Here is a 25,027-nt window from a genome sequence, read left to right as displayed (position 1 = left end):
CTATCAATCAGAGTGAGCAAACAAATCTTAAATAACCCAGAGGAATCCCACCAAGTATATCCAATTGCTTATGTTTCTAAAGAGCTAAAAAAAAAAGTTCATTGATTTTTGGTTTAACATACAGCAGAATTTTGAAAGTTGTGATTGCCTAAGTCATAAACAGTGGGGCCCTGAAACAAAGGTTCAGCCTAGCAAAGAAGATGGAAGACAAAACAAGGTACTATATGTTTTAAGCCATTCTTAGGTAAGAATACTGTTTTCCATTGAGTTTCACAGTGCTGTAATATGTTTCCACCAACTTGCTGGCATCAGATCTAGTAATCCGTCATGCAGCTACAAGACAAACTGTATCAGTGAGATCCTAGGGCAAAGGTGGGCTAAGAACAAGAAGGAAAGGCCAAGGAAACCAAACTACCTCTCTGCAGTATCCTGTCAACAGACCACACCTGCCAGATGAGAAATTACATCCTGAGAGGCGCTTGAGTTCTACCACCAGGCTTTCACACAGATGTGTATTGCTTGCTGCAGTAATAACTGAGGTACCTTAATCTGTGTGTGTTACCTAATTTTTTTTTTCTAAACTTGTAACATTTTTTCTTCTTTATTACAGGTATCCAGGAAGGTTGTCCATACCCCCAAGTTTTTACTTGAGAAATACCAGCAGAATCCTCTTAACTAATCTCTGCCTTCCCTGAGTGGTCAAGCACAATACAGATGTTTAGCTGAAGAAGTGAGAGTGAAGACTGATTTTGCTGCTGTTAATCACTGAAGAGACAGTAACAATAGGAAAACATGTGCCAGACAGGATGAATGTACCATGGTACTCCTGTACTATTAATATAAACTTTTTTTTTAATAGTATTTTTCAACATTTCCTGGGGTTGTTTTTAATTTAAATAAATTAGAACTTTTTACTTCTTAAATCTCTTATTAACTATCCAGCCCAGACAGGTCTCTTAATACACTAAACAAGCTCCCAGTAAAATGATGAAACCAGTTGACCCTCCCTTGATAATAACAATATGTACTTAAAAGATAGCAGAGAAGTGCAAGTGAATTACAGTGTTTGAAAAGAGGAAAAAATACTATTAAAAAATACCAGTTCAGTTGCATGTGCAGGTCCAAGAAAACATTTAATATTTTAACCCCAAAACAGTTAAATATATAGACTGCTAGTCAGTAACTCCTCTTTTCCATGGATACAGTAGCTAAGCAGAGTTTTTACCTGGTGGAGGCAGAAGTACCCTGTGTTCCCTTTCCCAAGGAGGAGACAGGGATCCAGTATCTGATGGTGGTCTGTGGGCATCAGTGAGTCTGTCAGAATTCAGCTCTCCTCTTTCACTTCCAGCTTCGTACATGGCAGTTGGTCCTCTGGATCCTAATTGAAGAAATGGAGTTATTCACCCTTGTGCTTTAAATCCTCTGCTGTGGCTTTCCTCATTCAGTGTGGAAAGAGTGGAACAGCTCATGGAACACCACCACTGCCAGGACCCAGGAGCGCTCCGGTGTTTGCTCCGGCCACGGGAAGGGTTCCAAGGCGTGCAGTGAAAACTCTGAGCTCAGTAACAGCACAACTTAGAGGACCTGCAATGCTTTTGAAAAAACTAATCATTTTACAAGTTTCAGTTAATTTGAACCAGAAACCGGTAGCTTCATGATAAATAATCTTCTCAGTGATAAAAACCTGCTGCTAATCAAACTAACAATTAGCATGCTGAGAGTTAACACAGGTATCATAAAACACCCATCAGCATTCAACACTCTTCTGGTTCTAATTCTTTATTCAAGGAGAAGGAAAAACCCAAACCAAAAAATCCAAACCAAACAAAAAAAACCCTCCAAAACGAGGTCAACACATAACCAAGTGCAATAAAAACCATAAAAATGAGTGATTTTAGATTGCAAGCTTCCTGTAAAACAGACTGGGTCTGAAAAATTACAGAAATACTGAATTCTGCTATCATTCTCTAATTCTCCATGCTACAATTCAACCTAAAACTTGAAGCCATTGTGTGTTTTGTGCACTCTGAGATTGCACCAGCAATTGCACTTACTGAAATCCTTATGGAATAGAAATTTGGACATATTTCCCACTAATTAAGTAGAGGCTTCAATGGGTGCAATGGTTAAAATACAATAAAGAGTAGCTTATTTATTACCTGTAACAGATGCTGAACTTCACTTTAGCATTTACCTACACTGCTTCCATCAGCATAAGAAATAAGAATGGAGGGTATTTTTCTTCCCTTACAACCCACACCACCACAGCTTACTTTCACCTACTCTGGGATCTCTGAACTGTACTCCTTACACACAAACTTCCTGGTCCCTTCTATCAGCAGGGAAGAAACACTCTCCATGCATGATGGCTGCTTCAAATTTAGAACAAAGAGAAGGGAAACAATTTACTGAACCAGTAACTTTCTAGTACCACAACCTCCAATAAAACTGCCTCATGTTTTGACAACGTTTTCTCATGGAATGTAGACCAATGAGATGGACGGGGCAGTATTCTTTCTTCAGAAAGATAATTTACTCCCTTTTACTTTAAAATCATATTTATATCAGCAGAACCCCATCTGTCCAAGAAAGAAAAGACAACAGATAAGTCTGGCTTTTTACTTTTCTTAATTTATGCTTTTAAAATGAATCCACTGACCAACCTACCAATAAAAACTAGATTTCCAATTGCATTGTTACACATTAAAAAGCTTAAGAAGTAAGCTGTAAAACAGGAAGAGTTTGCCCAATTAACTGTTGATGTTGAATTGGTTGTTTTAATGCTTTTTGCCACTAACAAGAGGAAAAGGTGTGACACGTTTATAGGAGAGGAGAGAGAAATCCAGAATAGATACATTTTCAAGTTTAAGAATTGTACCTCTTCCTCCTCCTCCACCTGGAAGCATAGGTGAAAGCCTTAAAGGACCCTCCAATAAAGTTGGAGGGGAAAGAAAAGCTCTTGTTTCAGATGAAGGCCGGCCCATTGGTGAGGGTCCATATGGGGAATGCTCTGGAACAGTTAAAACAAAATACTCAAGTTCACAATACTTAGTTTAACAAACTGTATAAATAACTTCTCAGGTGAAGTTAAAAACTAAACTGTGTAGCTAAAACGAAAACTGTGCTCTCATTACCATGTGTAACATATTCCCTACTCTCATCAATACTACAAATGCTCTTAGTTTCAACAAAATACTTGATGTGACCTAGAGCCACTTATGACCCAATTATTTTTTTAATGTGACTGGTATTTGTACATACACATGGCCAAGATAGTTTTCAAACAATTAAATATGTGTGGTCTTGGGAAACAAAACCATAAACCAAAAGAATTAGGCTCTATTTTACAATTCAATACTGTACCTCTGCCAAATGGTCTCACTGGAATATCAAGAGCATAAGGGTCTTTTTCTAAAAGTTCAAGTTTAAATTCTGCTTCAGTTAATCTGCAAAGAGACAATAAGTAGTAAGTGACCAAGAAATGCAAAAGCTTTACCAGAGTACACTGTTTACTGCCAGGCCTTCTATCTAACTGGTTAATGAAGCAAGGTATTTTATTCCCTAAATAAATAAGACAAAGGATGTCACAATACTCTGAACTTAAAAATGCCTGGAAGTGTTTCTCTATGTTGCTGTGTTTGCACTGTAATTCAGAAGCTGAAGTTGCATTTTAATGTCACATTACTAGTATGACGTCACTCTAATTGCCCTCCAAGTATTAGTTAACCTCACATCTGAAAGTTCCTCTTAATTACCACCAACTGTTAGTTCAGCATTAACTTCTGAGATAAGCTGTGAAATCATAAGGTAACCACAATATCTGGTTGATACACACTTACTTAAACAAACAAAGAAACAAACAAACAATACCCCCTGCCCCCGAACATTTGTGTTCTAGTACTATATTCTGCTTCCTTCCTGAGGTATTTCAATACTTCACATAGTTCCTAAGTTCTTATTTTCTTGCATGTGATTATTACAGGAAAGCTCAAGTGACTTCCCTTCTTCCAGAACTCAGACATTGTGATCACTCTGCTGTGTTTGGGCCACAATACATTGACAGAAAACATCAAACTGCCTAAATCCAACACATGTGAGACTGCATTTGTTTAGGAGTAGATAAGAACTGCACTTACTTTTGTCTGTTATGTGCATTTTCTTTTTTTATATCATTGAGGTGTCTTTCAGCTGCTCGGGCTGTCAGCTTTGGAAAAGAACAAAACCAGATGCTTAGATATTGCTATTTTTTGATTAAATGCTTCATAAATATGACAATTCCTAGGTCCAAGACATTTTATGTGAAGCGTATAGACTGCATTCACAAGATATGACTCATGTATGGAGCCTCACATATGTCAGCAAATGATATTAGCAGCTCTAAACCCCAAATTTTGGAGGAATGATAAGGCTTTCCTGCAGTTTCTTAAAACCTCAGAAATTGAATTCTTTGGTTATACCTGCTTTGAAGCATCTACAGAAGATCTGAAGTCTCAAATTCTATGTAAGATTGTTGTATTTTAAAATCAGATAGATAAAATCTCTGGAATTATGGCCACAAAGCACCATAGCTTTTAGCAGGATTTTATTTCAGACATTCTGTGAAAGTGAAGAACGTATTAGTCAGGAGATATTTTAAATTTTCCTGTTTGGAAAAAAAAAAGGCAAAAATGGATTTTGTAGAAACATTCTTAGAAAGTTGTCAATGGAACATACTGTTCTCACAGGACATAATGTGTTCTACTTGTAGATAAAAGAAGTGAAGTACACCCAAAGAAATTATCAAAATGGCATTGAAACAAGGCCAAAAGCTTTCATTATTAGCAAAATGTCACACATTTGTTATATGGTGTCCTGTTCTTCCAGAAGAGTTATTGCTATAACAAATGATATAAGATTATCATTTTACTGTGCTCATAAGTATCCAGTTTAATTTTTCCAACTATATTATATAATAGAAGTGTTTTTAACATGCTTTTGTGTATTTCTGCAAAAAATATGTTTAAAAGTGAAAGGTTAGATATAATTTTGATGATCTGGTTTTAGTATGAATCAGAGGGTGATAAAGCAAACTTTTCAAATAATGAAAAATGAAGATGCAGAAAACAGAAAATTCAGCACTTGGAACTTACCCAATTATCATGAGCTTTTTTCTCATGTGAAGTAATCTGTGAAAGAGAGATTCATTATTCATCTAAACCCCAAAACTTATGAGTATGTGCTCAGTTTTATAATTTAGTGTTTGTGGGTAACTTATAATGGAGATGCCTAAACTGAAAATTCAAATTTTCAATAAAGTTATCTGGTGATCTCTGCTATGAAATTTTGTCAGTCAAAACCAGATGACAATAAGAAGAGGGAGGGGGAGGCAAAATTAGACACCCAACAAAGCTAAGCCAAATACAGTTCACAAGCTAACAGCAAAGGGCATTGCAGTTGCAGTAAATCCCTCCTACACAGATGTTGTCACAAAGCACAAAATACCTGATTCTCATAAGAACGAATGGTTCTCTCCAGCTCTTCTTCCAGGTCCTTTGCTCGCTCTCTGTAACAAAATGAAAATTTATGCTATTGTGTTGCCCTGATTTTTTTAAGATTTTCTAAGCCTTCTGATGTTCACATTCTTGTAGCAAACTTTCTCACACATTTTCTGTAAATAATTTATTGTTTTGCATTCTTTTATGGAGAAGGAGAAATTTGATAGACTGTTGGTTTGTCCAGTGTCATTGGAGAGGTGGCACTTTCACCCTCCAATCCACTGTCACCTTGGAAATCTATAAATGTTAGAACTAGAAAATAAACTTCCCCTTTTTACTTGAGAACAGCAGCATGTGCGCATCGTGTTTTTTCGTGTCCTGTAGTGACAATATTGTAATAAAATGTGCAGGAAAGTTTTGAATACAATAAATTCACCATAAACAAGGTGCAATTAAGATTTTTTTTAAAATCTAAGAACCAGAATTGTCACTTAGGCCCATGGAATACAAAAAATTATATTAACAGTGGACATTCTAGGCCTTATATTCTAGGCAAACAGGGATGTAAACCAGAGAACAGAACCCAAACCCCAACACAGCCCCAAGTTTTCAGTGGTTTGTGATGTTTCCAACATCAAGGCTGTTCTTCCTCACATGCCCTACCAGCCAGGCTCACCCAGCTCAGCACAGGAACTGATGTGGCTGGAGCACCACACTGTCACAGTCAGGCCTGAGGGACAGGAACCTGGCTGAAGTTACTTCAAGACCTCATGTGTGATGCCACCTTTGCTGCCAGCTGCCCTGTGCACAGCCCCTCTAGGTTCTACACCTTCTCAGCAGGTGGGCCAAAGACACAGCCATGCAATGGTTATACTCAATCTGCAATACTAATATTCTCTTTAAAATTAGGATGCCTACGAAATCCATGTTCTGGATAAATCAGGAAGAGTGAATTCTGTCCTCCTGTATGAATACTGAAGAATGTCCACAAAGAAGAAGTATTGATCACTATTGCTCACTTAGGCCTAATACCCCCATAAACACTGAAGTTAAATGGCAAATACACATTACATATTGAAAAATTATGTCACAGTTAGAGGAAATGCAGGGAAAAACCCAGAAGCACACAGCTGGTGTAACAAAAACCAGAGCCAAGCAGTTAAGAAACAGCTACAGCAAATACTCACCCATGACAATATTTTAGTAAATAATTTCTAAGCAACAGAATTATCTGAAAAGCTCTGAGAAACAGAATACTGTAACTATACAGCATAAATGTTAGCTCTGCAGGGAAACAGAGCATTCAATTTATTTCACAACGTTCTCCTAACTTTTTATTTTTAGCTTTGTTCACTAAGGGGAACTAGGTTAGAGACCCCCTTCTACCACACCATTAAAGCTAATATAACAGCACAATTAGGATTCTAATGGAAGAGCAGTTGCCATAATCAATACCTAAATGTTTAACATTTTAACTTATTTTAAAAGTAAAACCACCCTTAGTCTGTATTATTACTCACAAACTAGTGTCTAACACACATACACCGTAAAGAAACTGGAAGAAAATACATTTGCTTATGCTGTGTTTTTCTTTAAAATTCTCTATTGCTCTTTCTTCACTTTGGAACAAGTGATTACAACAACTAAAATTTGCAATTACCTGTAGCTGTTAAGTTCTTCAGCAGCATGAATAATTTTTTCATCTACTTTAGAAAGCTTTTCTTCCTTTTGTAGACGTTCCCTCTCTTCTACTGTCAACTTCCTTTAAACAAAATTCAAAAACTATGGTTAATTTTACTTCAAGTCAACAATTTTGAAAGCAGCCACAAATCATATCAAACAAACTAAAATTCAAACTACAGTAATGGTCAGTGATTTGTTCTGGTATTTTCTAAAAATAATTTTCTAGAGGAAAAAAGATTGTTACTAGCTATTAAGGAAAAAAAAAAAGTCTTTCCAGGTCCTCCTTTTTTATGCCTTATTGGGCATTACAGAAACAAAACCCCTCATCCTCCAGTCCACAGATTATGCACAAGGTAGTTCTGCAGAGCACACATGGATACCACTGCTGTGTACAGCCCTGAATGGATTAACTGGTCATCTTCCTGTGAACAGCAGCTCTTAGCAATCAAACTGTCTAAATCATGGATCTTGCGAACATGATTTAAATTTCTTTGCTACTCAATCTTCATTTCCTACTGTTTCATTTTCCCTGTTTGAACAGACTCAGTTTTCAAAAGTTGCCTTAATTAATTCTAAGGGTTTTTTGCGCTGCTACATCACCCCACCTGCTTCTCCCCACTCCTTTTTGGCTTTTCTAAAATTCTTTGATAAGCAGTGTACATTTGCTGAGTTTTAGCGAGGTTATTTTTAAATAACATCCACACAGTCTGCTTATTGTATCTTCTTTTTAACAAGTTCCTTCCCACTCCCTCCCTGCTCTTTTTTAAAAATCAAAATGCTAATGCAGTGATTTCTAGGATTTATTGCTTCTACAAAGATGCCAAATATCTACACAAACATACATGCTACAGAGCAGATTACTGAAAGTAATACTTCAAAAAAGCCCTGCACACTGCTCAGAACAGGATCTAGTCTTGTGCTGATTCTCTTGCGGCTTCAAGATTATGCTTGCTCTTTGAAGAAATAATTTCTGATCAGTACAACTGTAATTTTACATCATGCCCAAAAGTGATGTGCCCTGCTGCCCCCCACACACACACACGCTCCAGAAGGCTACTACATGCCCTGGACCAATCAACTTCAATTTCTAGTCCTAAACATATTTCTGATTTCAATTACTAGGTCATAATCCCTACTAACACTCTGACTGTGAGGCAGATATTACAGCCTTTATATTCTGGTTTTCTTGGTGAGGAAAGCCTGATTCACAAGGGTTCTATGTTGCTTACCAACAAGAGCTTGCCTATGTTTTAAGTTTAGTTTTATATATATCTCGACATTCCTCTGACATTCCTCGCTCTCTTTATTATATAAAATATATATCACAGTTAAAGCACCTTCTGCTTTTCTTCCAGCAACTTTGACACATGTATTACATCATATAATAATTCAATTAAAGAAAAAATAATCAAGCTGTCCTACTTTAATTGCTTTATTTCAAAGATTAAAAATCTGTTACTTCTTTGTTTCTGTACTTGCTGTGGTAAAGTCCTAAAATGAATTGTTTCATGCAAATAGTTTCTATAAACTACTGTAAACACAAATGTACATGAAAGCATAATAAATTGTCTTCACAATTCAGAAAATTCTGGAAAGCAGTACTCAAACTTTCAATAATTTTCAGCCCCCCAAATCAGAGTTACATTCAAATCAAACAGCAAGCAAGCATTGAAGAGAAGAAGAGGAACCAGCACCTGTGTAGTTTCATTTCATTTTCTTGATAAAGCTCAGTCATTACTTTAAGTTTCTGCTGAAGCTTTTGAACTTCGCTTTCAAAACGTTCATTTTCAGACTGCAAGGAAGCTTGCTGGCTTTGAAGGTTTTCTATGCGCTCTGTCAAATTCAGAGATAATTATATTGGGATAACACATTGGCAATATTTTAGTACACAAAAAATCTGTAAATCTATGTTGACTTAGTAACATAAGATATAAAGTTAACATATTTCAATATGTGATACAAAATGAAAACCCAGCAACTACACTCCCTACCTGTCACGAAGCGCAGCCCTGCACTCGTATCAGGCCTTTGCTCCAAACCACGTAACTTCTTTGAAAACAATTCAGTTTTGTAATTCAGAATCTAAATTTTCATTTAGGGCTCTTACTACTGTAATTATTTGACCAAAGGAGTACAACTAGCATCACCATATGCTCTTGCACATTTACCCACAATGTCTTCCTCAATAGCCTCAATGGGTAACTCAGATTTGTCAAAGTACCTTTATCTTTCCAAACTGAATTAAAAGTCATGTTTCTTTTCCTATTTACTATTCCTGTGCCTCTTTTCAAGAAATATAACAAAGCTTTAAGTAAGTTTGAACATCTTCACTGGACAGAGCTACAGTCAATTTGGAGAAGTCATAAGCACAAGGAATATGTTTAAAGGACTGTTAAAAAACTGAAAAATACAGTCTGACAGAGCATTTCACCACCCAAATAACAAAGACATATAATCCCAAGTGATGGCTACTCTGCCAGCTATGATTATGAAAGCAATAGCTAATTACGGGTTTTAATTTGAACTTGAGTTGTTTTCATTTCATAAGGTTTAATTCAGTGTGTCCTATACAACAGAAGAAAAGAAACAGAGCAAGATGTTTTTAAGTTCAATTCTTTAAATGCAGTACTTTAAGGATTGAGCTTGCACCTACTACAAACTAACTATAATTAAGCTACCCTTTTAATAGATGTTTTTAAAATTTAGATTGAAACTCCGCTGTTTTATGTCCAGAAATTATGTAAAGGAGGTATTACGTATTTATTAACATCACTTTGCTCTTGTATTTTAAGATTCTATAGCTAACTTTATAGTTACAGAATATTCCAATAGTTCAACCAAGTTGCAACTTCGATTGCTCCGCATCTAAATCATGTATTTAAATAAGCTAAGCAACTTAAAAATTAATTTAAAAGATCAAGTAGTTATTGCCACAAACTTAATTCAGTTTTTACTGGAATTAATACTTGCAGCCTGCAACACCATTTTACCAAAGCAGCATCTTATTAAAGGCAAAACAAGATTTAATTACCCATAAGTTCTCCTTTAGCTTTATTTTCATCAGACAGTTTTGAATACATTTGGTCTCTTTCTGCTTCCATGGTCTTTAAACAAGCATATAACTACAATCAGAATTGAAAAAAAAAAAAGGAGAACATTATAAGATTACAAGACTAAGAAAGTGTTTGCACATACAGATATATAATTAAACATTAAAATATGCTGAACTCTGATACTGGTATTACCAGAATAATTACATATTAGTTTCCCCTCTTCTACCCACAAGTTTAAAATCATGTACCTTTGCAGCATAGATCAGTTTCTTCACAGTTCGTTTTTGTTCATCATCTGCTTGAAGGAACAGAACAATAAGTCATGTAAAAAGCATGAATGGGTTTGTGGCAGAGCTATTATTTGGTTTTTATACAAGAGCAATGCCAACATACAATATAGTATGCAAACAACAATAGGCACAGCATACTTGGAAGATAAAGGAGAAAAAAAAAAGCAGGGGTGTGAGTAGAAGATATGCCAGTATTGTAGTGCTTTGTTTGCCAGTCAATCACAACTCAAACTGGTCATGCTAAAAGTGAGATCCTGAATACATGCTGTCAGGCATTGCCCTAGGGTATCATGAGCACCAGCACTAAAAGAAGCTGCAGCAAGAAAGAGGAGGAAGAAGGGCTTTTCTTTGGCGTTTAAGGGGACTCACATCTACACCCATTAGATGACACTGCTACCACACTGCCTGCAACAAGTAACACCTCTGTAAGGACAAGGAAGCAAAAACTAGGCTCTAAGAACCCTCAGTACTACTGCTGGGAGGAGCTTGAGGAAGAAATAAAGCAAGATTTCTACCGAGAAATGTCACAAAAGTCACTGCTTAATATACAGACACATACTGCAGAATTCTGCAAGAGACAGACCACTGAGTCTCTACATTGCTCTATGACAGTCTCTGTGCCACACAATGCTGAACAGGAGGATAAGCTGCTATTCCAGAGATGTCCAAGTATCAGTTAACTGTCCAACATGAATGATATCAGGTGAGATTTAAAAATCTGACTTCTATAAAGTTAATCTTGCAACTTTCTTGGCAGTTAATCAGTTCTGTACTTCTAAAACATCTGTAAACTATTTAAAAAGGTAAACCATACCTAAGTGCTCTCCATTGTCTGTTTCCCCCTTTATATCTGTGTCCCAGTGGTTGTCTTCAGTGTCAGCATCTTCTTGTATTGCTGTGCTCCAGTCTTTCATGTTCAGTATATACTGTGTCAGTGACTAAGAAAAAGCACACAAAAACCTCACAAACAAATACAAGCAATGAAAATGTAGCTATCATTACAATTACTTTCTAAGATTTCTGTCCTTTAATTAGTTCCCTTAGTAGATTAAGTCAGCCTCACATAAAGATCCTAGATGTCTGATAATACATGCTTTGACAGAAAAAGTATCTGCAGGTCAACAGATACATCCTTGTGAAGAATTTTCAGACAGCTCTAAGCATGCATGATTTTAGTGTGGCTTGTGTATGTAAGGTTCACAACTATAAGAATATACACCCAAGTTCCACACTACAAACTGGGGACGGGGGGAAAGCCAATACTCTATCAGAACTAAAAGAGTTTTTCCTTAGTTGTCTTTATCAGACACCTTTTTTTTGCTCAGCCAGAAACATTACATTAGAGAACAGACACAGCAAACAAAACCCCAAAACGGCATAAGGCAACAAGGAGAGGTTGTCAGGCTTTCTTGGAACTCTATGATTAGCATCAGTCTGAATAATTTGAATCAATCCTAAATGTCATAATTTACCTTGATTTGGCTCTCTTTATTTTTCAAAACTTCTTCTACATCTGTTTTAGAAGACTCAAACATCTTTGTTTGTTCATTTAGTTCACTAAGTCGTTCACCCCATCCTTCAGCTTCTTGTAAAAGCTAAAAAGGGAAATACCAGATTAGTGTGATTGTCTACAAACCAAGAATCAAGGATGAATAGTACTGAGCCTGTTACGTGTACTGTCTACACATAAGTGGGATTAAAACCTCTCACCCACCAGTAAGAATTAAGAGAGATAAGACTACAAGAAAATTTTCAACTCTTTGGCTAACTAAGACTTCTGTGTTTAGTTCAGTTCCTTTAGCTGCTATAAGCATTTATAGAAGTGTTCAGTTTATTCCATTCAAGTTTAAAAACCTTGATGTGACAATAGCAATGAATATAAAATAGTGATGATTTATTTAACAATGACATACACTGGGGAATGGATGGAAAACACACCCCAATATGAACACACATTTCTGAAATGGTGTCTGTGTCTTTTCAATTTAGAAGCAAATAAGAGAAAACGGGAAGCTTTTAGGCAGTTATTTATATTCATGTGACTTGCAAAACTCTATTACTTCTCCTCCTCCATACTTGAAGTAGTTTTAAAACTTTATTTTAAAAAAGCTTCCCAATTAATGAAAGTCACAGCTGTGATTAATCAACACCTACCAGTATGTATCTCTGCAACTGACTGTGCTTAACTAAAATGATAGGTAGGTTCCAAGGTTACATTTTACAGATATTCCCTAATAAAATCTTATTTCACAAAAATATATTTTACAGAGTAAAGGGATTAGAACACCTCATCACCACCTATTAAAAATAACCACTGCAACATATTAACTAATGACTTTGTGAGAACAAAACTGAACAGATGCAAATTTCTGTTAAGACAAAATGCCCTACCACAACATGGGGTAAAGTACAACCAAATTGTCTTAAGAGTCTGTCAAAAAATACTGCTTGAAGTTGCACAACAGGCAATCAATTTAAGAGCAGTAAATGTACAGAAAAGAATAACTAAGTTGAGCAATAAGAACATAACAGGCAGTTCTACTAAAAATACAACCAGAAAACAGTAATTAAACAGGGGAACTGCCATGCAAATAGACAAGCAAGCCTGAACACTACTTATCAAAGATAAACTAGACAGCACAGAACAAAAGGTATGGGACTAGAATTTAATTACTTGCCCCTTGGCAGACAATTGCACCTTCTAAGCCATAAAAGCTTATTCACATATGAATTCACAGCATCGTGCAAACAACAAGGGATTACAAGAGATACACAGACAACTATTTTAATCATTGATTGTCATCATCAAAAGATGACTTTTAAGAGATTCCTTCTTCATGAAGCCAAAGAGAAAATAAATTTACATGACTTTATACACCTGTAAGAATTATAGTGAAGAGAAACAGCAAGGATGTGTAATGAGCTAAAGCAATATATATTTCGTATGTTCCTGAAGAAAAAAAAAAAAAAAACAAACCAAAAAACCAGCATAGCACAGAAGTTCATTAACAGTTCCTTGTTCAACCTACAAGGCCCAATCCTCTCTCTGACCCGTCACAAACCTGAAAGAGTACATCTCTTATAAAGTTTAAGCTATGATGTGCCAGAAGATTATGACCCATTTATGCAAATGAACAAGAGGAAGAAAGGACTCTAGTTTCTGTGAACAAACAACACCTTTGTTACCTTTTGAACATATGTGAAATTCCATCTTCAAAAAAAAAGCAAGAAAGAAAAACAAAGTAGGATATGGATATTCTGATATAGTAAACTAACTCTCACAATTAGAAAGCATCTCAGAAATGAGAACAGAAAAAACAAAGGAGACACTTTCTACTTATCAGGTTCCAGCAACAACTAACATTAGGTTATTTATCTACTAAAAAGCACAGCAAATTACAATAGGCACAAATGTTCTCCACTGAAAACTGTAACAAGCCTCAGCTAACAACAAAGTGTAGCAAATAATCCTAAATAATGTGGTTAAGGAAATACTTATACCCTGGTTGTTTTATCTGGAAGGAATGCAAAAGAACTTTTTTTCATCTAGGAACACGGCAATCCAACACTGGAAATTGTTTTTATTGATTTTTTCCCTGGGTTTTCCTTGATATAAAATGATGGCCTAAGAAATACAGGCATTTGCCAGCACTTTGTATCATGTTTCTCTAAGTACTATTTTTAACTTTATTAAAAAGGAAGGAAAGTGAAGATTTTTGTCACACACACAAATAATTGGATTATTTCTATTTGAACCCAAGAAATGACCACAGGGGGAAAAAAAAGAAAATTCCTCTCTTTTAAAAATTTATATATTGCTTCTCAAAATTTATTACATAAGAATACCGTCACATTTAAAACAAAGCACTGAGACCAGACCCTTCCTCCTCACAAAAATGAAGAGGATGTAGAGATTTTCAAAAAAAAGACTCTTGAAAGAAAATAATTCTCAAGCAACTTAATTGCACAATGATAGCAGTCAAATCCACTGATTCTTCACCCACAGCTCTTAATAAAACTTTCTTTTTTGGCAATCACAAACATAGACTCCTTCTAGAATTAGAGAAAAAGATCAAGTTTTACTAACAGAGTTGTGCAGAACTGAAATATTCCTCCTGCAAAAAAAATTATTTCCAGTATCCCTTTCTTTTTTCCTGAACCACTAAGTTTGACATATACCATGTTTTGACAGAGAAGACTAGACCATTCCCCAGCTTTTTATAAGACTGCTAAAAAGCAACAGGTCTGTACTTCCACTCCCACCACTACTCCTTCCCCCATGCAAATATCTATCAGGTTATTCCTCAGACAACAGGGAGATCATCAATCAGTCAGGAAAATAAGCACATATCCATTAAAACCACAACAAACCACCTCAACCAACATTACACAGAACATTAAAAGTTCATAGAAAATATCTATTTGTAAGAAAAAAAGAAATAGCTTCACTGTAAAGCAACCTATTGCACAGGGTAACTATTGCACGTGCTAAATATTTTAAAATATTCAGTGTTCTTTGTGATCTGGCTACAGCACTAAGGAAAACAGACTATTAAAATCTGGGATGTAACAATCTTTTTTATTCCTCTCTGTTACATACCTGACTTTCAATTAATAGATCTACAGTGGTACTAGTGCACATTTTTTCCCACCTTCTGAATACTGTGCAATTCCTCAATTTCCTTGCTTTTCTAGATTAAGAAAAAGAACTTTCTTTCTGCCTCTGTAGCGAATCCTAGCAGAGGACTTGTTCAGGTATTTCGGCTTTCCAACAGGTCTCAGCAAAGTTCTTATTAGACTTACATTACCACATGCTCTCCTTCCACTGAGCTCCCCACAAACTGTAACTACTGCATTTCTTTTAAAACAGAATTATATTAGACAAACGTAAAATTGTTTTAAAAACCATGTCCTCTTCCTCATTCCATTTACTAAAACACACAAGAGCTATAAGAAAACTTGTTGAGGATGAGCTCTTTGGAGAAATCATATTTTTCAGTATCACAGGAAAATACAGTATTTCTAAGGATACCCAGGAAGAACCTACCTGTTTCTCACTTTCCTGGAGATGGCTGTTTTCATCTACTGCATCTTGAACAGATGTCTTGAGTCTCTCAGTATTAATCTGGTACACTTTTAGGGTGGACTTGGCCTAAGTGAAATTTAAAAGTCTGTTGTTTAAACGGTATTGGTGAAGGTATAGGTGGAGTCATGATGGTATTACTGGACTTAGGTTTTCTGGCTGTGCTATACACACATTCTCACATTTTCTCTACAATTTCAACAGGTTTTGCTGACTGTAGTTTTGCAATACTATGTATCACTGAGGAGTAAAAAAGCGAAGAAAAGACAAGGTAACTACTTCTCAATAAATGCCAATCACTATATGAAATTAAAAGTTGCTCAATCAAGCCACACCAAAATTAAGCTTTACAAACTCTTTTGGTTTAAACAGCATATGACCTCTGCACCCTTAACAAAAAAAAATATTAACACAGTAACAGCATGAGGAATAGAGAAATTGCAAAGATTTGAAAACAGAAACTATGAAGGTTAGACATACCTCATCAATTTGTGACTGGATAGATTTTTCTTCATTCTCTAAAGACTCCACTTTCTCTTGAATTTCAGCCACCTGAAAATTATTAGTTGTCATACAGCTTCTTTCACATATTTGACTGACAATGTCTAGGCAATTGATAAAACTGTTTTTATTTTCAAACTGAGAAAGTTCTACTGCTAAGTCAGTAAAAATGTGTGTAAAAACATGTTGCAACAAAACCAGCTTTTCTTTTGAGTATTTTCCTTTATCATTTTTCTAATGTTACAGGGAAGACAAAACGGAAAATGTAGTTTTTATTTCAGAACACACAAAGAAAATAGTTTGTCTTATCTGCAGAGATTTTTTTTCTGTGAGAATTTTTTAAAAATTAACAGAAACAAAGACAGGATTCTATTTATTCTTACCAAGGTATCATTTTCTGACTGCTTCAATTTTTCTTCTTCCAGTTCTTTTTCTAGAGTCTCTATTTCCTCGTTGAGTTTCAAGTTTGACTTGTTCAGCTTTTCATGCATTTCCTAAATCAAGGTGGTTTGTAAGTTAATAAAACATTTTATATTAATTACATTAATACATATGAAGATGACAACAAGTATATTTTAAATATGACAGCAAAGTATGTTTCACTCAAATACTCTAGAGATTCCTGCATGAACAAAAGCTGTAAGAATTAGCTCTCTAGGATCTGAGGTGCAAAATGAAATAAACCTACTTGCTTTTTTTAACATGAATTTTATAGAGCCTATTAGGTATTTGAATCACTTATCCAGAACTCTTTTACAGATATATTCTCAGTTTGGGGGATAAAAACAATGTAGTGGGAATTTTTCTTTAAAACTGTGCACCTGTAGACTGTGGAAATTATTTGAATTAGATAAGATGTGAGAAAAAAAAATAATTAATGCATTACCCTGTCTCCTAGAAATGGGAACAATTTACTTCTTAAATATTGTCCAATATGCCATTTGTTCTAGTATTACTCATCCTCAATGCAATTGTTAAAAAAGGCTTTTCTTAATTTAAATGCTTTGATTTTAAGTCATTTTCAGTAACCCAATTAAAACTAGTACACTGGAGTTTTTGGGTTTGTCTGACTTTTTTTGCTGTTGTTTTTACTTTGTTTGGGTGTTTTTTAATACGGGCCATGTGTTTCCTAAAATACTGCCTTATACTGTAGAAGTAACAATTTCCATTAATCTTTTTACCTCCAAAGAAGATGTGTCTGTGGATTCTTTCGTAGTGTTACCATCATTCAGAGACAACTGTAAATCTTCAAACTGAAAAGGAATTACTTTATGTCAGAATATAGGTAAATAATTTATTTAATACTAGTATTAATTAGCAATGCTCCAGTCTGAAACACAGACATCACCTACCTGTTCACAAATGCACCTTGCTGGAAACCAGGAAAGCCTTAACCCTACTACACTATCCCAGTGATGTAAACTAAAAAAGGACATTTGGAAGTTGCTTCCAGTGAAATATATTGTATTGAGAATTTGAAGTCAGAACTTGCTAACACCTTAATTGCTCTTAAAGGCACTGACAGAAAAAAGCATTCAAAGAATCCCTTTAAAAGCTTTAAAACATCTTACTTTTAGAAAAGTTAATACTTTACTTGATAGAATCAAGAATCAATTTCTACAACACATCTGAAAGCAATAAATGAGGACTGTTACCTCTTTTTTGCAGAGGCTGAGTTGTTCAAGAATTTTACATTTTTCTTCAACTAGTTCAGCAATTTTATTGGCAAGCTGCTTTTCCCTTCCTAAAAAGTGAAAGACAAGCAAATGTTGCATCATCCAAATAATTAAAGGTAAAAAAAGAAAAAATAAAGTCATACTCCAAAGAAATATGAAAAATGAAGTATCAAAAATAAACATACCTACATAAAGTCGACTTCTAACCTAGGAAAAAAGAGAATAAACATTGAAAATGTCTGATCAATTACTCTCACATAGTATCTGAAAACTAATCTTTTAAGCTGTGATTCCATGCCAAGTTTAACCATGAAACTTAAAAAAGGAATATAAATATGGCTCCTATTAAAAACAGGCAATCATATCCTCTGCTCTCACCCCCTCCATGTCTGGGAGTTCGCCCCATCCTTCTCCCACTCTTATCAGACAAAAGAGGGGAAAGGAGATTAGTTTTCACCTGCATCACTTCAAGAACCCACCTCTGTATATTCATCACATAAGCACGACTGCCTGACACACAGTCAGAAGAGTAGGGAAGGGAAGGGAGGGGGAAGCTCCACACATGAGCTCAGATTTCCTGCTGGGAAAGATCTCCCACACATTACAACTCACAACAGCTAAAGCTGCAGTAAGGCACTATCTGATGGGCATCCTTCAAGTGCCAAGTGAGCAGCTGCCCCGTGGGGTCTAGTGCTCTAGAGTCAAAATCTAACAAACTGCAGGGCAAAACCTGTCACAAATGGCCGGCACAAGAGATGCAGAACTTGGCTGAACCCACAGAACTGTTACAACACAGCATTTCTCTGACAGCTGGGCCTGGGTCATGTGCCTAAGGTAACAGTGGGGCCCTCAGGTCTTCCCTGGTTCCTCCTAATTTAAAGCCAAGGAGTCGAAATAAAGAAAAAAAGGGTAAGGAAGTTGTAAGTATGCTTTTATTCTATCATCCCCAATGGATGCTTAGTTACTCCATTACTTTTCAGTAACCATCAATTCTTCAAGGAGCAGTCAGTGCAGTTCTAAGTATGGATGACTGAAAAAGCTATCAATAAATTCTGTAGTATCTCCTGCCTTAAGTGGCATGTACAGGAGGAAAACAATACCAGGTTAGCTGCTTGCATGATTTCAGCTCAGATGCCTTTTGTACCACCTAGAGAGATGCCTCCAGAGAACAAAAGGTATGACCAAATTATAGCTACATTAACTTACACAAACACTGATCCCCTTACAGAGAAGGTCAGTTCATGCTAAAACCCTAAAAATGTAGTTGCTCATATCTAAAAAACTAAACAGTTATGGAACCAGTCTTAAAACATGAGCATCATTACACCTACTATCAAAATCACACTGACTGTATGAGAGTATATGAAAAATGGGAAGAAATTTAGAATACTGAATTACAGATCCTGACTCAATTTCCGTAGTGTGGTCAGCAACTTCTATTACTCACATCTTTACTTACTCTCAAGAGAAGATAGGTATTACCTCAAAAATATAATCTGATTTGTGCATTGAAAGGTTTCAGTACTGCAATTCTCAAAGTCATCAGATTAGAGCACACAGTTAAATTGGTCTCACAAAGAGCATGCAGTTAAATTGGTTCAGTGTTCCAGTGCTGCAATGAACAGAATCCAGGTGTCACTGTCCAAAGAGTTTTAAAATGCCTCCCTCGACAGGAAACCATATGGATTGATTTTGCTTGAAAGACCTGAGCTGCTCTGGCTACAGCCAGGCTAGCCAGAGATATCAATACACACAGAAATATCAAAACACACAGCAATACATACACCCTAGGGAAGAAATCTCTATCCTGAGAAAATAATTTAAGGACTGACTTTGAAAATCTGGTGCAGAAATTAAAAAGAAAAGAGGAAGCCTTACTACAGCGAGTTTCATTGCATTTCCTCTTATAACAGTCACTCACTACATATCCAAACACTTATTATCTTGACAGACTTTTCAACTTCTCTTTTAGAGAGATTCTAAATTCAACCACAATAGATTTAAAACTCTGAAGCATTATCTATCTTGAACAGGAAGAATAACAACTTCAATGCAAACTAATAATGCACTCTATGTATCTGCAAGTAACTTGAACACTTTCTGCACTGGTTTTGTCTGGAACAGAGTTAATTTTCTTCACAGTAGCTGGTATGGGACCATATTGTGGACTTGTGCTGAAAAGCACTGCAAATACATGGATGTTTTAGTATTGCTGAGCAGTGCTCACACAGAGTCAAGACCTCTTCTGCTTCTCACCCACAAGGAGGCTGCAGGGAGGGGACACAGGACAGCTGACCTCGACTGACCAGAGGGATAACCCACACCACACTGACATCATGCTCAGCACACGAAGCTGAGGGGAGGGAGGAGGAACGGGGGTGTTTGGAGTCATGGAGTTTGTCTTCTAGAGTAACTGCAGCATGTGATGGAGCTCTGCTTTCTGGAGACAGCTGAACACCTGCCTGCCCATGGGAAGCAGTGAATCAATTCCCTGTTTTGCTTTGTTGCATGCACTGCTTTTGCTTTTCCTATTAAACTATCCTCATCTCAACCCACGAGTTTTCCAGCTTTTAGTCCTCTGATTGTCTCCCTCTTTCCAACGTGACAGGGAGCAAGAGAGGCTGTGTGGTGCTTGGCTGCTGTCAGACCACAACACTTACTGATTGATAGCTTCTGTACAGGAACAAGAGAATTGTCAAGGCTCCAACAACGCCAGCACAAATCACTATTTCCCACGGGAAACCATACAGATCAGGCCCAGGTCTCATGTCTTCAGGCAGTGAAGCCACAGCCTGAAAAGTAAAGTAAAAAGCTTTACCTAAAGGAAAAGAGATTAATATTATCCACATAAACAGACATGACATGTTGACATCGCTTACCTCCAAGATTTGTGTATCTATTTTTTTTCAAAACTCTGATAAAATAGTTAACAGAAGCATTTGATTTTTAAATGATAAATTTACCAAGTGAAGAGAAAAAAAGAAAGCAATTCCAACAAGATATGAAAATCAACAGGTAAAGCTCTGAAACCTTTTCTTTCTGAGAATATCAATTATCACAGAATCACAGAATGATATGGGTTGAAAGGGATCTAAAAGATCATCCAGTTTCAATCCCTCTGCCATTGGCAAGAACACTTTCCACTGGACCTACTTCCCCAAAACCATCCAGCCTGCCCACGAACACTTCAAGAGATGGAGCATCCACAGCTTCTCTGGACAACTTCATCACCCCCACAGCAAGGAATTTCCTTCTCTTGCCTAACCTGAACTCATCCTCCCCAGTTTAAAGCCATCCCCCCCCATCCTGTCACTATGTGTCCTTATAAAAAGTGCCTCTCCAGCCTTTGTGTTGGCCTCTTGAAGCACTAAGAACTGACTGTGGAAAATTCTCCTTTAAGTGCTCTTACACATTTCACTGCTGGAAGAATCAACATTAGTAAGTACTTCTTAATCGTCTGGTAGAAAACTTACTTGGTTGAAAAACCTGTTCAACCAACCTCATGCTAGAATAACATACTGAACACACCGGCGATTTAACACATTTTAAACACCTCGATAACTCACGTTTCATTTGTAAACTGATCTATTTGCTCAAAGATACGATACGACGCGCTCCATGTGGCTCAAATTTACTACAACGTGACCCGTGCCGAAGGACACGGCACTGCGCAGCTGAGCCTTAATTTCAGTTTCTCCCTGCCCGAGCCCCTCGGCAGCAGCGCTGCACAGGACCCCGGCCCTCACGGGGGCCGCGCCGAGCCCCGCGCGCTCCGCCACTCACCCAGCGCAGCCCCTCCCCGGCCAGCCCGCAGTAGCGGCGGGCGCTGTCCCGCAGCCCCGGCCACAGCCCGCCCGTGCCCCGCCGCCATCTTCCCGCGGGCGGCGCGCGCCCCTTCCGGCCCGCCGCCTGACAACCGGCCCGTACCACTGCCCGCCGGGGGGGCGGGGGACGAACCACTGCAGCGCGGGTGACGGGGGCGCGCGGCACGTTGGCAGCCGCCGCGGCTCTCGGCTCCCCGCGCTGCCGGCAGAGCCTGCCCTGGCACGGGGGCCGCCGGCCGGAGGGACCGGCAGTGCCCTGGGCGTGCGCCCACCGTCCCGCCCCCGTGCTCCGGCACGGACGTGGCCCCGCGGAACCTGCTCCTGTTCCCCCCTGAAGTTACGCTCAGAGACACCCACCTCCCGGGCGGCGCTGGCCGCCCCCATGCCCGCGCGGGCGGAGGCGGTGGCACGGCAATGGAGCTCCGCGGGCAGGCCTGGCTCCCGCGGGCCGCCCGCCGCGCGTGTCCCGGCCCGGGNGGCGGTGCCCGGCGGGGCGGGGGGGCGGGCCGGCCGCAGGTGGGTCCCGGCTGCGCAGGGCTGGGCGGGCCGAGCTCCGCCGAGTGCCTGTGCTGAGTGTGACCCTGCCCGGCTGCTGATGCCAGATGTGAGGGAAGTGCAGTGCCACATAGCCAAGGATTTGATTTGGGGTTTGGTTTGTAACTACTTTAAAAAAGCCAAACAAACAAAAAAACCCCCCAAACAACAACAACAAAACAAAACAAAAACAAACAACCCCCCCAAAAAAAACCCAAAACAAACAAACAAACAAACAAAAAAAAAACCACAAAAAAACCCCCCAAAACAAAACAAAACAACAACAACAACAAAAAAAACCCCTGGGCTAACGACTTTCACAACGCAGGGTGAGTGACTGGACTGCAAGGCACCTCAGGGACCTGGATGAACAAACAAACAAAAACAAAAAAAACCCAAAACAAAACAACAACAAAAAAACCCCCCTGTGCTAACGACTTTCACAACGCAAGGTGAGTGACTGGACTGCAAAGCACCTCAGGGACCAGGATCGGTGGAGGGTGGAAGTGGGTTTTTTTAGCTTTTTTAGCTGTATCAAACAGCACAAGAAGGAGTTTGGCCGTAGCAGGGAGCCCGTCAGTGAGTTGCGGTCAGTCACGAGGGACAGAGCCCCTCAGTTTTCCTCATCCTAAATTGCATTTTAACCATATTCTGTATATGTACACTGGAAATCAGAAATAAATTTATGTTTTTTTAAACTTCAATTACCCCGTCTAAACGGAGTTCAACTGAAGCAGCGAAGTGGAGTTTACCAAATGACACTTCACCCTTCAGCACTCCTTTATTCAGGGGAGACAGTGCAGCAAGAGCTGCCTCTTCTCACGGCGCTCTGGGAGCGTTGTTTCTTGTGCAGTTGTGCCCCTTAAGGTTCACCTTCACTCTGCATTACGTTTTCATGTTTAAGACACCCCCATAGCAATAATAACCCTATTTCCTATTTTTTATATATATATTTTGTGTAGAAACGTATCTTTAAGGCAATTACAAATGAGGGGAGGATTTGTGAATCAAGGCTTTGAAAATACTCCTTAAAAACGAGGGAACTTGCCTGGTTATTTTACTCATCATAAACCAAGTTTTTTAAGTCCAAGCAAATTTAATGAGTACTGTTCTGAGAACTAGAGGGAGCTATTAGTTTCATAAAAAAAAAAAAAAGAAACAAAACCAAACAAAAAATTAAAAACGCCACTCAGGTGTTTCCTGGCTGTTAAAAAAGCCCACAAAACAAAACCCCAAATCCTCACACCCTAAGTTCATCAGATTCTGCACTGCAAAGGGGCAGATGATGAGCAGCTGACCTAACATTTTCTTGTGCTCTGTCTCATTTGGCATCAGATAAACCTGGAAGCAGGGAACTACAGAGGGTTTATTTAAAAGGATTTTCTTTTTCTTTTCTTTTTTTTTCCAGGATTTTTCCTGCAGAACATAACTTGTAGCTGGCTTAAATTTGCACTAATGTCAATGTTATATCACGGAAAGAATTCTTACCATTTCGATGATGATCACCACTGCTGAGGATGCAGATTTTATTGTTGCTCTGAACTCAAGAGCATTCAAGCACAGAAGTATCTGCTGTATCCAGCCTCCTTCTGGTTTGATCATAAGGAATAAAACAAGAGGTTTTACATTACCATTGTCAACTTCATATAATTCCAACTGGATTAATATTTTTTGTTTTGTTTTGACTTTTTTTTTTTAAGATTGCAAATTTATTTTCCTTAAAATTAAGAAACTTAGCACTTACCATTATTTGGAACATAGTTCTGGACGGCATCAGAGAAAGATGTTTTGACATCAGCTTCAGGGTCAGGTGCTGAACTGTCCATTTTTGTTTCAGAATTTACTGAAACCACGGCTGTTGCTTTTGAGTCTTGGTCACTGTCATGTCCACTGTCTACAGCTGCATACATTTCATGCTCCTTCTCTGGTGTTTCTTCTAGTAGCTTTCTTCTGCCTACTCCTGCACATAATTACAAAGGGAAATAATGGTTACTTTTAGAGGATTCAACTTACTCCTATAAGCAATTAACCTCTACAGAAATTTTATTTTGGTTTTTATTTTCCTCAACTTAAAGCCCAACACTAGAGGAAATGGGCTACAGATGTATGACTTAAGAAACACTATACAAATAATGATCTCAGAATTTGAAGGATATAGCTTCAAGCAAAACTTACATTGTAGTAAAGTAATTAAAAAATAAGTGTTCGGGAAAAAAATATGTTTGGTTTAATCCTGATCAGGATTAGTAGGTCTCTTTTTTGTATCCAAATACAAATGGGGTAAGCTTTAGAGCGAGAACAGTTAAAAATACCATGTAGGATTAAAGATTAACGAATTCCAAGATACCAAGCTTCCCTGCAAAATACAAGAAACCACAGGCATGTTCATGTAGAAGTATGACTGAAGGCACCTGGCTGCTTCATTTTTAGTGACTTGGAGTAAATTGCCTGAAGCCAATAAAATACTGCTTGCAAAAAAAAACCACACCATGCTTACCCACAAAGAAAAAAAGTTACAGATTGTTTAATTTAGTCATATGCTGCAAGACCATACTGGCCAAAGAGACACATCAGTAGTCCAGTAGTTCAAGATAAGTAATTTGCTCTGAAACTGTTACCATTAACTCAACTTGTTTTATCAGATCCCTGAAATATCGTAAATCAGTCCATAACTGGTATGAGTTAGGCTCACTACCTCTTCATTTTAAATCACCAGGAGACAGTGTTCCATCTGTTGTGGTTTTATTTTTGCCAACAAAGGATATTTTGTTCTTGCTAAATCACTGTTAGTGAAACATTAGTAACTTTAGATGCAGTTTGGGCAGCACACTTAATTGTTATAGCAGACAAAAGTTCTGGCAGCTCTAGAAGAACATTCCTCTTTTTTCTGTATGTTTTTCCTGCTCAGT

General features: G+C 37.8%; 1 protein-coding gene across 4 annotated transcripts in view; it reads right to left on the bottom strand.

Annotated features, from left to right (window-relative positions):
• The window catches only part of MIA2 (MIA SH3 domain ER export factor 2), a 36,960-nt gene that overhangs the window by 5,049 nt on the left and 6,884 nt on the right, over positions 1 to 25,027 (bottom strand). Inside the window, exons 5-25 of one of the 4 annotated variants that reach the window (XM_039705404.1) lie at positions 23,863 to 24,078; positions 23,607 to 23,707; positions 20,421 to 20,552; positions 17,946 to 17,967; positions 17,740 to 17,828; positions 17,266 to 17,337; positions 16,468 to 16,578; positions 16,064 to 16,135; positions 15,548 to 15,652; positions 11,973 to 12,095; positions 11,315 to 11,438; positions 10,459 to 10,505; positions 10,189 to 10,279; positions 8,852 to 8,990; positions 7,135 to 7,236; positions 5,482 to 5,542; positions 5,130 to 5,165; positions 4,137 to 4,204; positions 3,364 to 3,446; positions 2,879 to 3,010; positions 1,226 to 1,378 (exon numbers count right to left, since the gene is read on the bottom strand). In XM_039705404.1, coding sequence (XP_039561338.1) covers positions 1,226 to 1,378; positions 2,879 to 3,010; positions 3,364 to 3,446; positions 4,137 to 4,204; positions 5,130 to 5,165; positions 5,482 to 5,542; positions 7,135 to 7,236; positions 8,852 to 8,990; positions 10,189 to 10,279; positions 10,459 to 10,505; positions 11,315 to 11,438; positions 11,973 to 12,095; positions 15,548 to 15,652; positions 16,064 to 16,135; positions 16,468 to 16,578; positions 17,266 to 17,337; positions 17,740 to 17,828; positions 17,946 to 17,967; positions 20,421 to 20,552; positions 23,607 to 23,707; positions 23,863 to 24,078 — 2,079 coding nt within the window. Of the gene's footprint in view, positions 1 to 1,225; positions 1,379 to 2,878; positions 3,011 to 3,363; positions 3,447 to 4,136; positions 4,205 to 5,129; positions 5,166 to 5,481; positions 5,543 to 7,134; positions 7,237 to 8,851; positions 8,991 to 10,188; positions 10,280 to 10,458; positions 10,506 to 11,314; positions 11,439 to 11,972; positions 12,096 to 15,547; positions 15,653 to 16,063; positions 16,136 to 16,467; positions 16,579 to 17,265; positions 17,338 to 17,739; positions 17,829 to 17,945; positions 17,968 to 20,420; positions 20,553 to 21,543; positions 21,624 to 21,941; positions 22,099 to 23,606; positions 23,708 to 23,862; positions 24,079 to 25,027 lie in introns of those variants that run through there. The other 3 variants (XM_039705405.1, XM_039705406.1, XM_039705407.1) reach the window with 3 other exon arrangements.

The sequence above is a fragment of the Passer montanus genome, unplaced genomic scaffold (assembly GCF_014805655.1).
Source record: "Passer montanus isolate IOZ18808 unplaced genomic scaffold, ASM1480565v1 scaffold18, whole genome shotgun sequence".
Classification (NCBI taxonomy): domain Eukaryota; kingdom Metazoa; phylum Chordata; class Aves; order Passeriformes; family Passeridae; genus Passer; species Passer montanus.
This window is presented reverse-complemented; position numbering and strand designations above follow the sequence as displayed.